Below are 13,952 nucleotides of genomic sequence, written 5' to 3'. Positions count from 1 at the left end.
CCCGTCCTCCTGAGTTCTGTATAAAACCTTTGCCCCCCCGCCCGCCGGGGTCTTGGGGCTCATGGAATAAAACCATCTCGTTCCCCCCCAAGTCCCGTGTCGCCTTCGTCTGTCCCTGCGCGCCACGAACTGAAACTGCAGAGCTTGCGGGGGAAAGCGGCCGCCCGTTCTCTTCCCTCACCGCCCAGCCTGGCACCGCTCGGGGTGCCGCGGCGAGGAGCGCATGCCGCGCCTCAACATTAGACAGCATGATGGCCAGTTGTTAGAATTTTTATCTCTAACAAACAAATGGTTTATATTTAGAGCAAGTGCTTGAAAAGCTAGCCCCTGGCCTGAACAATAAAGGAATGCTGATGTGAACAGTGCTTCATCACTGTTCGCATGCTGAGGGATTTTTTTATTTTTTATTGTCTAGAGGAATTTGAGATTCAACATCTTCCCTGTTCAATGTGTCTTCTTTCTTTCCCTCTCACATTACTGTGGTATTCATAAATGCTGGTACTTTTCACTCATCTGTTAAACATCATGGAGGGGGCAGATTCCACCCCACTCTTACTCTTCTCTCCCTGGTGATATTTGTTATTCGAACGATACTGCAATACTAAATACTGTCACATTAAAATTTTAATTGAAGGAAAATGACAGCTTAATCTGCTAAGCAAATGCATGTGACTAATAATTTTTAAAATTGCAGCAATTATGTAATATTAGCAGGGTTTTACTGAGGAGCATAGCTAGATAGCAGCTTTGCTTCCACACCAGTGCAGATTTCATGTGCTTCAGTCACTGTATCCGTGAGGTAAAAACTTGATTTGCAGTTCCATGCCACCAAGGCTGACTCAATCACCTTCATGCAATATGTAAAACAGACCTTTATTAAAAATTGTATTACCCTTGCCCTGTGTTTATCCCTCTACTTGCACACAAAATCTCCCACTCCTGCATATTCTCCTCTGCTGCTGGTCCCATCTGCCTTCTCAGTCAGAGCAGATATTTGGAAGCCTTAGGGACTCTGTCCCCAGCAAAGTCCCCTCAGCACAGGAGCAGGAGACATTGCTGCTGTATGAACAGATACTCTTGGGGTTCCCACTGATTTTTACAAGAAACCGAAGTTTAAAAGCACATGGCATGCTCTGGTTCCAGTCACCCTTTGGAACGCAGACACAGGTGAACCATATCCCAAAGACTTTGCTATATGGCCAGGTTAAAACCTGAAGCAATTTTACATCACCTTCATCAAATTTTGAGGAGAAAAATCTCCATTTCACTCCACCACTACCAAGGATTTAACCCTGAGATTAAAAAGATGTCTTCTCCTTCCTTTTTTTTCCTCTCTAAGTGGTTCATAGGCACAGTGTTAATGCAAGCCTGACTTGTCTGAGGTCAGGACACTGGTCTAGCAATAGACCAGGAACACACAGGCTCAGCCACGGATGGGATGGGGCTGGCAGGACATGGCACACTCCTCAGCAGCACGGGGACAAGGACAGGATCACACCTGAGACCCAGACCCACCAAGATCCTTCCCGAATGACATGCCCTTTAGCCCTCTGTCAGTAGGACTGGGACACTGATGGAGTAACAAAACCTGGTGGAGTCTGTGATGTAGGGAAAGCCAACAACACTTCAGCTTTGTCACAACAAACAGAAGGAGATGCAATTAGAAATCAAAACAGTAAGCAGTACTCACTAAATTCAGAAATGGATCAAGAAGGGCTGTGGAGGCTTCCCTATTATCTCACTCCTGCTGGCTCCACAGTGCCAGAGAAGCCTCCTAACAGCAGGCATTGTTTCCCAGCAGTAATTCACACAAATATTAGTAAGACATTTCAGGATAGCCACCCTGAAGGGGGACACTGACCTCCTGAGGCAGCTCCAGCTTGGAGCGGTCGGTTCCCTCCTTAGACTGCAGCCCCATCAGGTAGGGAACAGGAGCATCCAGAAAATGCAGGAGAGAGGCAGGAAGGATGGGGACATACACATGCTGCCACTGAAATGGGAACAGCAGTGTTGTGATTCCCTCTGCCACCGTCATCAGCCGCTGATAATCTGGGTGTGGGAGAGAGAAAGATATTGAATTATCTCCCTGTGTTCTTCTCTTGAGATCTGTTTGGCAAGGATATCCATGATAAAACAAGACAAACCATGTTTATGTGATAAGATGTTGTTTGGAAAATAAGACAGTACTTAAAACCCGTAAACATTAATTAATCTGTTAAAACTCATTCCTCCCATAAAGAAAGAGCTGAGCATAGATATGCACACCTTATCTAGATCTATTCTGTCATTAAATTAATTTATTAAAAACATACAAAAACATCTGTCTCTAGTACAGGATAATAATACTCTAATTCCATAATAAGCATGTATTTTTACAAGGGAAAAAGAGGATAAAAGTGAATTTCAAGGAAATACTGTGGTTTCTTGCTTGCTCCTGCCTACTTCTGCTCCACTTGCTACTATTTCCAAAGTTGAGTGTACTTTCCAGAAGACTTGTCTTGGCCATATACCAGCATTAGTTTACAGTCTCTAGGAATATAAAAGCAGAGCTTTTAAGTTTAATCCAAACAGAAGCCTAATATAAATTTAGTTCTCAAATATATTCTGTGCAGCTAGTGTATTTATATTATGTTACTTTCCCAAATTTGTATTTAACTCACTAGTCCATTCCTTTGAAAAATTTTGATTTTAGTAAGCACATTGTGCATTGTTTTTTAAATTAAAATTTCTTTTGGTCCACCTGAGCTGGATGTTTCAGAATTTGGGTAGCAGCAAATTATTTATCAAATATCTGGCTGGCATGATGCAATACCACAAGATACTTATTAATATAAATGAGAGGATAAATTGAGCACAAATTTTTCATATAAATAAATTAATCACATACTTGTCTTAAAGAGACAGCCATCCTTACAGCAAATCTCAAACTGCAGACCATCTATCTGGAAACAGGTGAAGACCCCTGGGTTTGTAAGCTCCATGGCAGTGCCCAAACCCAAGCCTCATCTGTGCCAGGCGAGTCTCACAAGCTCTGGCTTGAACAACCAAAAGATTTTCCCTCTCATGGAAGCCAGACCCAGACCCTGGGCAACACTTAGGTTGTTGCCCATCTCTCCTAATCCTCTCTGCCCCACTCCAGGAGATGAAGACAGAAATATGAACACCCTGGTTCTGAGTCAGGTGAGAAGGCTTTTTCCTACAGCACCATTGACAGCTTTTGCCTGGAGAGGAGCCCAGCTCGACTCTTCCCATTTCCTGAACATCCCAGTCTGAGACCTTGGCAGACACCAACAACAGCAAAAGCGCTGTCATCTGACACTGCTCAGCTATTAGGAGGTCACTGGGAAGATGTTCTTGAATAAATATGCAAATTACAACTGCAAATTGCATCACCCATTCTCCTTGCTAGCACCTCTCTATGGAAAACCAGCCACAATCTCCAGAAGGTCACTTGGCAGGGCAAAAACATTTTTCATCTTGTCTTACTAATAGCTATTCAGTCAGTCTGCAAAATTGTCATGCATACAAGTCAGTCTCAAGGTTACACCTCCAAAACACTCCCAGCTATGGATCAGTCGCTTTTGAATCCCTACCCATGCAATGGTCTACAACTATACATGTGCATTCCCTGTCTTGTTGAAGAACCCTTACACAAACTCAAGTTCTAATACCTACTTGGAGAAGCTTAGGAGTCTCATAAGATTCCATAACTCTGAAAGCTTTAAAGATCAAAAAAATCAAATAGAAAAAGCAGCACATCCTAGTATGTAAAACACCTTCAAAGTCTGTCCTGATCTACACAGCCACATGAAGAAACAGCTCTTGGCAGAAAAGTCGCAAGGATCTTTTTGGATAAGGGCATTCAGCTCTGGAAGTGCATGCTGACTTTTCTCAGTGCTACTGATAATATTTAACATGGTCACTAGCACAAATTTTGTAACCAATTTACTATGAGAAAAACTGATTTAAAAAAAATACCTAGTGATGACTAAATGATTAGGCTGTTATAATCTAGCAATCCTTGTCACCAATTAGCAGATAAAAAACGTTTATGTACCCAGTAGTTTTGACTGAAGAGAGGGAAGTTCCAGTTTCCTCCAGAAAAATAATATACAAAAACTTGTAAATATTTTTTTGTTATCTGTTTAAAGAAGTCAGAAGTTCTAATTACTTTTTACATACTTTCAAGTCTGTACAAGATTAGACACCTATAATATAAAGCCTAAAATAATTTTTGATAGAGAGATTCTTGTACCTATCATAATTTGCAGGAAGCTTACGTGATTACTGAGAAAAACCTGGAAACAGTGGACTGAGGAAATGGCCTCAAGTTGTGCTTGGGAGGTTTAGATTGGGTATCAGGAAAAAAATTTATTCACTGATAAGGTCGTTGAGCATTGCAACAGGCTGTCCAGGGAAGGGGTTGAATCACCATCCCTGGAGGCCTCTAAAAGACATGTAAATATGGCAATTAGTGACATGACTGAATGGTGGGTTTGGCAGTGTTAGGCTTACAGCTGGAGTTGATCTTCAAGGTCTTCTCCAACCAAAATTATTCCAAGATTCTTCATGCTCAAAGCTCCATCTCTAATTTGTTTTCCAAGAGAAACTGCTCAAGGAGGATAACCCCAGGGCAAAGTGCTCCCGGGGCTTCTACTGCAACCACTACTTCCTAACAGCTTAGGTGGATTTGGTACAGTGCTGTCCCTCACACAACCTTTTCATTAAGTGAAGGAGAGGGCAGCAGAGTCAGGCTCAAAGCCTCTGGATCCACCTCCTTTTTCCAGCTCCATCTGCCAGGGAACCCCGGCCGTGCCCCTCAATTCCCTGTGCAGGACATGCAACAGCTGCAGGGACCTGCTCCACTGCAAGCTGGCAGTTCTGCTGCTCAAGCACCATCTTCAGCCTGCTTTACCCAGCTCTGGTAACATTCACATGGCTCACAGTGCTTAAAATGCACACCCTGAGATATTCCTGTATAATTACCAATCACTATTCTCTGTTGGAGATGGAAATGGTTTCAAGCACATGAATTCCCTGCATATGTTTTTCTGAGAGGGGACAAAACTTGACAATTTGACAAAATTTTACAATTTTTCTCTTGATGTTGATTCTCCATACCACAATAATAGTACAATAATCAATATCTACCCCAAATACCTTAAAGTTCAAATACAGGCAGTGACTGAAAAAACAAAACAAAATAATCTTCTTTTTATTATACATACTGGGGAAAGAAGCTCTGAGATGTTAAGCAATTCAAAAAGCTCAACATAAAAATTACTTTTCCTGCCACAAAGGAGTCTGATATCTCAAAATCCTTCTTATGCTGCAGCATAGCAAAACCAAGATCCTTTGTGAAGGCAACAAGACATTGGTGTTATCCCTGCTCCAAAGAGCTAAAACCACATTCAGGTCCCACCCCCAAAGACTCAAATCTTTGGTCATAATCAAACAGAATAGAATTTCACCTGGGACCTTCTCAGCAAATTCCCAGTCACAGGAACTTTGTGTATAAAGCACATGTAAGAGCACACACGCTCATTCTCCCCAGAACAGGCGTTCCTGCTGGGAACACTGTGCTGGTACTCCAGTTTCAACACCTCCAGCCTTCCCAATGAAAGCACAACTTGGCCATTCTCCAACTCTCTGTTCCAGTAACCTACCAAAGGTAGGGCAGGAAGCTTACCATAGAGCTGGAGTCACAGCCTGGATCCTCTAAATCCAGTCCAAGGCTTTAAAGATAGACTGCTTCTTTATTCTCCTTTTGAAGTCTCATTTTACATACAATTTGAAAGCACTTGGAAGTATTTGAAGAGATGAATTACCTGGACACCACTTCCTTTACTGCTTTCAGGACACACATAAAGGATAAGTGCAGCTTTGCAATGCCTTTTATTTAAAAATGTATCCTGGAAGATGATAATCAGATGCTATTCTCAAAGAGTACTTTATCAATATGCACAAAACAATTGTCTTTAAACAAAATAGACCAAACCAACAGAGAGCAAAAACCAAAACATCAATGAACCCGAATGAATAAAAGCTAGTTCTTCAGAGGAAAACACCTGAATAGGCTTTAAAACATCCTTGTGACCAACAATTTTTTTACATGCTACCTCTCCAGTCCAAGTATTATAAGCAATTGTTATTCAGCTGCCATTTTTTTTTTCCTTTTTTTGGTAACAAGATATGAATTAGATGAGCCAGGTATATCGGAAAAACTGGAAAATAAACTTATTTCACTTTGAGCTCTGAGTATGTGTCAAGAACATCTCCTAACCAGACCTGTCTTGGGTCTGGGTACCTTCAGATCTGTAATGTTTATATATAGCACACTACAGATGAAAAACAAAATCTGAAATTCACATCAGAGACAAAAATTGTTTATGAAAGCGAAGGTTTTCAAATCAGATCTCTACAAATTCAGTAGCTCTACAGAAGCACCACATACAAGTGTTGCAGACATCAAAGTGCCCTGGAAGCTTCCACCTTTCATCTGGTTTGCCTGCTGGCAGCTGGGACAACTGACAAGCCAGTCCTGATGACTTTCAAGAGCTGTTCAGATAAAGCAGACAAAAATGGTGCAGAAAATGTTTATTCACTGCAGAAACCACCTTGCAGCAGTGCTGCATTCAGGGAACCTGGACAGGTGCCACGACATGGGGCTGTAACCAGCAGCCCATCCTGAGGAAATGACCCCTGGCACCTCAATGCCCTGCCATCCCCAAAGGAAAGGTGCATCTACCAGGGAGTGATGCAGCACATCAGCTATATGATAAAAGCAGAGGGGCAATTTATGCAAATATGAAAGTAGATATTTTCTTAAGCAGAAGGGTCAAGACGAGCCTACATTATCTGCCTGAAGAATTAACCTCTCAAACTGGGGGTCAGCTCTGCCCCAAGGGAAACATCCCACAGCCAATATTCACTGAGGCCAGCTCTTATCCTTTTTCCTTGTTGGCCAACACTTCATTTAAAAAGCTTCTGCTTCAATACATTTCCATTTATATAATTTAACTATCTCCCAGCCTGCCATTAGTGGTTCAGCATGAATTAATTTATGATTAAGAGCCACCTCAAGAATTAGCTCCCATTACCAGCATGGCTAAGTCTCTGAGAAGAGGGCAAAAGTCTGTGACAAGGCTGACAAGGTGGCAGCAGGACTCCTGAAGGTGCTCCTGAATACACAGGGAGCCCCTTGCTCTCTTCCATGGCTGCTGAGGCACAACAGGCTCCCAGCCAGCAGCAAGATGATGGGGAGGACACAAGAGTCCAACAGGGAAAAACTTTGGTCACTATCACTTTAGACTGCCATGTTATTTATCTGGCATTTGCCATAACTGCAATAAAGAGGCCTAATTTAACTTTCTTCCCCTCATTCTGAAAGGTAAAGATGTTTCATCATGAAAAAAAATGAGAATGAAGTAAAAAAAAAGTGGAGAGGTTGTGGTGTGTGTGAGCAGTGTTAAAAGCAGTGGTCCTGTCTCCCTTTACATCTCACTGTGAACACCAACAGGAGTGGGGTTGTGGCACAGACCTGAGCCAGTTCCTTTTTTCCAGATGCTTTAAAAGCTTCACTTTTCAGGTCATACTGACAGCTAACAAAATTGAGCAACTTCTAATGAAAAACCAATTTTGTCATTTCACCTAACTTAAAAAGGAAGACTGTGTCATTCTCTGATTTTTCTACCCAATTACTTGTCTTTTTTTCCAGGGAAGCATACAGTGTAGCCTCTGAGTGGAGTTCTAATAAGGCCATAAACCCAGGTCTCTTCCACAGCACACAGATTTTGACCCCATATAATTTGTTCTATGCAATAACTTCCCACTGCTTTGGATTAATATTAGTGTGGAGGGTAATTCTTTAAATAATGAGTAGAAGAGCAAAGGTTTTCTATGTAACTATTTGATGTGAAAATGCATTAAAAGGCAAACACATTATGCATGTATTATTTTTAAAAAATCTACCCCAAAACAGACCTCATAAGAAAGATCTTTCAGACATAAAACTTTCTAGGCAATGACTTTATGTATGTGTAGTAATTTGTATTACAATTTATAAGATCAAAAAAAAAAAAAGGTAAAGAATATTTCAATCTTGGAGGAGCAATTACTCAAGCCTGTGGAAAAACAACTTGGAAAACACTCAAAATTATAATGAGCAGAAACAGCCTAAGCTCTAAGAAGTTTATCTCTGTCTCATCCACACATTCCCTCTCATGCTTAAATCCCTTGAAAGGCAGACATACAAAATGGATTGCTGAGGTTTCCACAGAACTGACAATTTAATTCATCCCTCTCCAGCAGCAATCTCACACCAGTGCTGTTTTGCTACTTATCCTTTGGAAACTGTCGTAGCTATTGAAGAGTGGACAAGACCTTACATTTGCACAGTTGCATGAGAGAGCTGTGCTCTAAATAAAGGGCACTTACAAGACCACTGCAAAGATTGCACCCTAAAGAATTGCAGTGAAAGCATATCTAATCCCTCCCCTTGGTTTTCAAAGCCCAAATGTTGACAACTTGCTCTATTTAATCTTAAAAATATTCTCTATATGCAGAAGGATGGAACCTGAAGCTGCAGGAATTAATGTAGAGTGAAGGTGATTTCAGGTATGGGTTTCCACACCACCTTTGCAGACCAGAGTTGGCACTTCTCACCAGCAGTGGTTGTGATTAACTCCAGGCACAGCAAGGGCTGATCTTTTCACTGAGGTGCAAGCACAGGGCTCTGCCAGTTACCCAGCTGTGCAGTCCAACATGCATCAGAACAGAGCAGCTTAAAAAATGAGCTCACCATTCTTGGCTGCCAGTCTCTGCCTACCACAGCTGTAAAGTGAAGATACAGCCCACTACAATCTCTGCATTTTCCCAAGTGATGGGGAACCAGTCACCCCTAAGACACCATCAGCAGTGCAACTGGATACCTAAAGATGACTGTAGCAGCCACTCATTGCTCCTGTCCTCAAGACAGAGCTGCACCAGACACTCCTGTATCACACTGGGAACGCTTCCAGGGCAAGCTGGATAAAGTCACCCAACACCCTCACCTCTTCATTGATTTAGATGCCTTTGTTCAGGCTGCTGGAAACATTATGCCCTAGCTACAGGGTTAAAAATAAACTTTCTCATCCTCAACTCCTAGTTCCCTTGAGAAAAACCACTTCAGAAAAGCCAGTACAATCTCTGTGCAACCTTTTGCCAGCCTTTCACTGCTGTTTCTACCAGCTAGGCTTCTTTGTATGGTCAGGGTTGTGCAACAATTTATATTTTCATTCCAATTTCCAAAAGAAGCCTTTATTGTATAGAAGAAGAACTAAATTTTTGATAAGCTTAAATGAAAAGCTTCCTTGCAACGGGTCTAGAAGAATCACAAAAAAGTCAGCTTACATTTCCCACACATGTTAACAGCAGCTCTTACTGAAATAGTTTAGTGAACTGAAGTAGGTGCTGCTCCTGGCTCTGATTTCTTGAGTAGTACAGGATTATGTCAGTGAATTGTGATTTTGTATAAATAATGCTGTCTTGCTTGAAACTGCAACCAGAGGATCTACTAATCTCTTGTTGAGTTTGGGAAGGTTGCAGCAAGGCCAGGCCTCTGGAAACACAGTCCAATGAAACCACCCTCTTTAATGCAGGAAGGCAAAGAAGGGTGAACTTGCAAAATGCCTCTCCCATTTGTTATTTTGCAGCAAGATATACATCAGCCAAAGCCTTTTCATCCTTTGCCTTGAAAGGACTTGGGAGTTTAAAAAGTGCTTCTCCCTGACGGATCTCAAAGCTGAAGAGAGCAGATTTCGGTACCTTCGAGGATGGTTATATGTCAAATTGGAAAATAGCTGCAGTTTTCTTTTTCAGGAATTAAAAGACCGACATTTAAAAGAAGCCTCAGTACACAATTAGCCAAGCACTCAGCTATCAGGGTATGCCAAAACTGAGGCTTTGCATTTGCCCTCCACTCCACATTCCTCACCTCTGGGAACCAGCATTATGCTGCTATTTCCATAATCACAGAATTTCCCTAACACAGCTATATACCTTTCCCCATGCCCCACCAAATTGTGTCTATGTTAGATAGGCAAGTAAAAGTCATGTGAAGGATATACCTAGATTCAAAGATAGAGAAGAGAGGGGGAAGAAAAAATTCTGAAATTTGAAGGGTGGATAGGATTACTTCTCACTATCTCACTTTTCTTTAAAAAAAACCCCACACAATGAAACTAAACAAACCAAGTAAACACTTAAATTATAACCAGTAATTGGAAGAACAACGTTTATCTATCTTCTTGCGGACACAAAGACTGAGTCAAAATTATTTAGTAGATATTTTGTATCTGCCTCAATGACTATTACAAAAGTAGTGCACATACAGGTTGCTCTCTACATGCATAAAATATAACTAAAATGTGCTTGTCAGGTTACATTTTTCCTAATGCTACTATCTTTCAATGAGAAAGAAAAAAGAAAAGAAACAATTCTCAGTTCTCAGTGAGTCCATAAGCAGGGACCAGGGTGGGACTGATGAGCAGGGATAGATGAGAGGCATTTCAGTGGTGCTGCTGTTTAATATCAAACCCCAGTGCAAAGTGGCAAAGGCAGCATGATTCAAACCAAGGAAGAAAGGGGATAACCGTGCACACACACACACAGAAGCAGGAGGGAGGGGAAAAGCAGCCTAATCAAAACTAACAGCAGGATTTCTGCTCACACTTCAAACTGAGAGAAGATAAAACCTTTCATTTTCAGTTCTTGAAAGCAAACCCCTGGAGCCCATGTGGAGAAGAGCTCTGCAAAGAACTATCAAATCCTTTGAATTCAGTCATTTGCAGAAGAACTACCCTTTTTCCACCTCCCTGAACATTCTTCTCAGTCATTTAGTTATTAGCATTACCATTACACACTTCCTGACCTTTTCTTTTATATGGCAAACTCAAGCGATCCCTTCTGGAGCCTGAAGGTTCATTATCCATACTCATTTCCAGCCATTTCCCATCCGCTCTCCCTGCTCCATTTCAAGCTGTCTGCTGCTCAAACCACTCCTCTTGACAAGCCTATGTAGTCAGCATCTTCTCCTCTTTCCACTACCTCCTGTCTACCTCCTGGATCCAGGTATTTTCTTCTCTGATGAAACCACTCCTCTCACCCCCAAAAATTTTCCCCTGACACACATCTTCCTAATTTAGGGTCAGAATCACAGATGACATTTGGGAACCCAAATTACATAGACAGGCTTCCAGTGAGACTTCGAGAACACCCAAAAAGTCTGAACATCCCCTTAAAAGTCAGCAGGAAAACTTGACCTTGACACGTTGGACATCTCAATACTACCAGGGCCAGACTCACAGAAACCAACATCCTAGAAGAAACAGTAATAGAAGTGTAAAATCCCAAAGCATGCCCAGAAGTAAGTCAGGCTTCCCCAAACCTGCAGCAGAGTGTTGCACTATTACAGAAAGACAACCATTAGAGAAAAAGTTTTCAAAACCAGATTTTCCAAAGCTTGGTGGCACAGTTCAATATGGAGCATGGACAGGCTCTGTGCAAGCAACTTCTGCCAATGTTTGGCCAACTGCAATCTTAGTGTCTCAAAAAGAAGAACCAGCATCCTTGTCAGCAACATTCCCAAATACCTCAAGTAGGACTAAAAAGGAATGACCAGTAGCTCCATTCAGTTGCAAAACCCACCATTAAATCTTCAGCCTCAAAGGGCTAAAACACTCTCAGTGTTTTAACAAGAACACATCCATCATACAGGAGGCAAGAATCGATATGCTGCTGAAATTTGAAAAACAAAGTAGCAGCGAGAGTGTCTTCTGCAAGATTTACTACTTTCTGCTGGTATTTTTTAAGAAGATAGGATTAATTTCATGCTGTCTTTCATGATCAAGGGCAGCGTGAGGATAATAATCAAATGTATTCTATTGCTAGCTGCCACTAATGATAAATACAATGCATAATTAAGCAGCACCTAGACTGCCTGGAGGAAACAGTTATTTGCTGCTTTCATTAGGACACCCTCATTTCTCTCATTTTTTCAGTGCTTTCTCACATTTCAAAAATCAACCTCGGCTCTGTATAACATGACATTTCTATGAGCTCCTGTGGCTGCAGATGCCCAGGACCTGCCCGCTGGAAACAGACATTGCTGGATAAGTACCCACCTTGTGAGTACAGAAGGATCTGCATCTCCAGAAGAACACAGGTGAAGACCTGGACCAGGTTCTCCAGGCCCAGCAGCTCAAAGACCTCCCTGAGAGGGTAGTCAGAGAGTGGCAGCTCGTTGGGCCCAGGTCTCTGGCAAATGATGGGCTCATAAACCCCATAGAACTTGAGCGACCTCCCCGGGGGCGGCAGGGGCACCTCGTAGAGGATGTTGTGGATGTAGCTCTCGAGGGGCAGAGGGGGTGGCTGCTGGGAGGTCACTGCCTTGTAGAGCTGGATCAGGAACTTCTTGCAGGCTTGCATGAAGGGCAGAGGGGTGATGAGGCAGATGCACTTGGAGACGTAGAGCGTGTCCCTGCTGATGTCGTAGGAGTTGTAGCGCTGGAGCTTGGCGAGGGACGTGGCGTCGCCCTCGTCGATGCTGCTGGCCAGGGAGTCCATGCTGCAGGAGGAGGAGGCGCAGACGCTGCTGTACTGCTCCGCATTGTGCATCTGGTACAGCGTCTGCATGGCCGTGCAGATCTGCTTGCTCGTCACCTCCTCGTAGAAGGTGAGCACAAAGCCGTAGGTGCGGGAGCCATCCTCCCTGGTGATGATGAACGAGTGCAGCTGCGGGTCTCTGTTATCCGCCTGCGTCCTGAAAGACAGCCCCTTGGGCATACACAGCTAGGAAAGGAAAAAAGAAATAGACAGAGTCACCCAAGACAGTTTTATTTTGCATTTCTGCTGTGCAGGCACATTCTTTTTATCCTCTGCATCACAACAAGCCATTTACCTTCAAAAAAAAAAAAAACATCCAAGAACAAAACAACTGATGCTACTTAAGAGGGAGACATGACTGAAGAAAGGAAAGCACCCTCAAAAAATATTCCATCCATTAAGTCATTATGACTGATTTTCATTACTTGCTCAAACTGTTTTCACTGCCGAATAGCCTTTGTGTCATTTATTTAAGTATCATATAAAAACATCCAGCTTTGCTCTCATTTGGATATATCATGCCCACAGTACTTGAAAATCAGAGAGTGAAGGAAGCATCTTATACCACTGGATTTAAATTACATAGACTCCTTGGAATTCTTTGATCTTCCCTAATTTTCTGGGGGGAAAAAAAACAACAAACAAACCAAACCCCAGCTGACTGGCAGCTATTACATTTACTTTCTTCTCTAAGTGCTACCAAATAGCTTAGGCTGGATAAAAGGAGGGCCAGGGAGGGAAACACCCAAAAATCTATGAAGGCCTCATTTTTGATTTACCACTCAGCAAAACCCCTTACAGTGATTCTGCTACGCTGGGTGTTTCTCTGAACCATGGCTCTAGTGATAAATCAAGGCATTTTTCCAGACATTCTTTGGGAATGCTATCAACTATCTAATACAAAATAACAAACATCCAGTAAAACTTGTTTGAATTGTAGGAAACTCCTCATATTCTAGCTTAATAAGTATATTTATAAACAAAGGACTATAGCTTTCTTTGTACTGTCTGAAGAAATAAAAGGAAAGTAGAGAAGGAGAATCTTCAAAGTGTTCCTTGTAAAAAAAGGCAACAGTAGAAGCCAACTTTTACCACAGTATGTGAACCTAGGCACAACTGAGTACATCTCCTAATGTCTCACATCTTGACCAAGAGTAAATTCCTGTGATGCTAGAAGAGGTCAGGAAAAATAACTATATATTTTCAGGCACATCCTACCCTGAATTTCAACAGTGCATCTTGCAGAGACCATTCAACACCTGGTAAAGCTGGGAATTTGGCAAGTGGTCCAGACTCCACAACAGGCT

At 42.2% G+C, this 13,952-nt stretch overlaps 1 protein-coding gene across 3 annotated transcripts in view; it reads right to left on the bottom strand.

The window, feature by feature from the left end:
- Positions 1-13,952, bottom strand: part of DENND5B (DENN domain containing 5B) — a 107,954-nt gene that overhangs the window by 43,120 nt on the left and 50,882 nt on the right. For all 3 annotated transcript variants that reach the window (XM_085569637.1, XM_021539994.4, XM_021539995.4), the window contains 2 exons: positions 12,165-12,831; positions 1,862-2,049 (listed from right to left, as the gene is read on the bottom strand). In XM_085569637.1, coding sequence (XP_085425763.1) covers positions 1,862-2,049; positions 12,165-12,831 — 855 coding nt within the window. The remainder of the gene's footprint in view (positions 1-1,861; positions 2,050-12,164; positions 12,832-13,952) is intronic.

This window comes from Lonchura striata, chromosome 1A (genome assembly GCF_050655825.1).
Source record: "Lonchura striata isolate lonStrDom1 chromosome 1A, ASM5065582v1, whole genome shotgun sequence".
In the NCBI taxonomy this organism is placed as follows: domain Eukaryota; kingdom Metazoa; phylum Chordata; class Aves; order Passeriformes; family Estrildidae; genus Lonchura; species Lonchura striata.
Note: the sequence above shows the minus strand (reverse complement) of the source record. Positions and strands in the feature narration are given on the sequence as shown.